The 1,549-nt window shown below is 44.5% G+C and overlaps 1 protein-coding gene across 1 annotated transcript in view; it reads left to right on the top strand.

Moving 5' to 3' along the window:
* Positions 1–702, top strand: part of LOC144516382 (uncharacterized) — a 4,191-nt gene extending 3,489 nt beyond the window's left edge. Inside the window, exon 6 of the mRNA XM_078247614.1 lies at positions 293–702. Coding sequence (XP_078103740.1) covers positions 293–385 — 93 coding nt within the window. The 3' untranslated portion in view covers positions 386–702. The remainder of the gene's footprint in view (positions 1–292) is intronic.
* Positions 703–1,549: the final 847 nt, after the last annotated feature.

The raw sequence follows: 1,549 nt of genomic DNA, 5'->3' as shown, positions 1-1,549 counted from the left end.
GATTGACTTGTTCCCCATCCACATCCCGTGAAGCCCCGCCCTACTCTGCCTCTGATTGGCTAGTACTCGTTGCCTTCTTCACTGAATGCTGCACGAAGGAAAAAACACTGCCTTAGCTTGTTAGATGATGACAGGCTCAAAGCTGAGGTACTTCATATTAAAAAGGTTGCCGCCCCGTGTTTTAGACTTATTACAGGACACTGTGATTGAGTTCAAGTGATTTTTGCAGGACAGTCACGCTTGTTTCACACTGCAGCTGAGCCCATGTGTTTGTCCCTCTGTGTGTCTACAGTGGTCTGTCCAGGCGTCCTGTGCCGTCAGCGGTACAGGTCTGGTCGAGGGTCTGGACTGGCTCTCCGACCATATCCTGAACAGTAGACGCTGATGTGTTCTGCATTATTTGTGTCCTGCTGAATCTTCAAACACGTCAGGCAGTCTGCTGTGAGCTGAGCCGAGCCGAGCCGAGCCGAGCCGAGCCAGAGAGCCCAGGAAGAGCACCAAGGATCCCTTGTGTAGTGGTGTGAAAAAGGGTTTGCCCCCCTTCCTGATTTCTTATGTTTTTGCATGTTTGTCACACCTAAATGTTTCAGATCATCAAACTAATTTAAATATAAGACAAAGATAAACCAAGTAAACACAAAATGCAGTTAGTAAATGAAGGTTTTTATTATTAAGGGGGGAAAAAAATCCAAAATCAAAATATGCGGGGCTTGCAAGATGTCATAATCTCCGCATTATCGTTGCCATAAAGTCCCAAATATCTTAGCAGAAAGATGAGAAATGTTGTGTTTACTTCACACAAGAGCAGCCGTTTCCCCTGTTGCAATGGGAACGTTATGAAGTGACGTTATGAAGTGACGTGATGAAGTGACGTGATGAAGTGACGTTGTGAAGTGACGTTGTGAAGTGACGTGATGAAGTGACGTTGTGAAGTGACGTTGTGAAGCGACGTGATGAAGTGACGATATATATATATATATTTATCAACAGGGAGCTCATTCCACTATTTAGGAGCCAGGAATAAACAAAAAAATAAGAAATCAGGAAGGGGGCAAACACCTTTTCACACCACTGTAGCTTTGACTTGTTAAATATGGAGCCTACACCTTCATCTCAAACTTTCAACTTCCAAAAAGCAGTGATCAGTTTGGATTTTATTACATCAGTTACACTGCAGTGATTGGTGTAAAACAAACGTATATATCTGTGGCTATAAAGCCTTCCTACATGTCCAGTTTGCTTTAAAATGTTACTTTACAAGGCAGGCGTCCATGTCTTTCTATCAGGAGTGACCACAAATCGTGGCCGGGTTGGCTCAGTGGGTAGAGCAGGCGCACATATACTGAGAGGGTTATACCTCGACGCAGAGGTCCAGGGTTGGAGTCCGACCTGTGATGATTTCCTGCATGTCTCCCCCCCCCCCCTCCCCTTTCTCACCTAGCTGTCCTGTCACAATAAAGGCGGAAAAGCCCAAAAAATAATCTTAAAAAAAGAAATGGTTTTGTTCTTAAAGACATGTCATCTGTTGAGTTGCTTGGGTAATCAGTTC

The sequence above is a fragment of the Sander vitreus genome, chromosome 4 (assembly GCF_031162955.1).
Source record: "Sander vitreus isolate 19-12246 chromosome 4, sanVit1, whole genome shotgun sequence".
NCBI lineage: Eukaryota > Metazoa > Chordata > Actinopteri > Perciformes > Percidae > Sander > Sander vitreus.
This window is presented reverse-complemented; position numbering and strand designations above follow the sequence as displayed.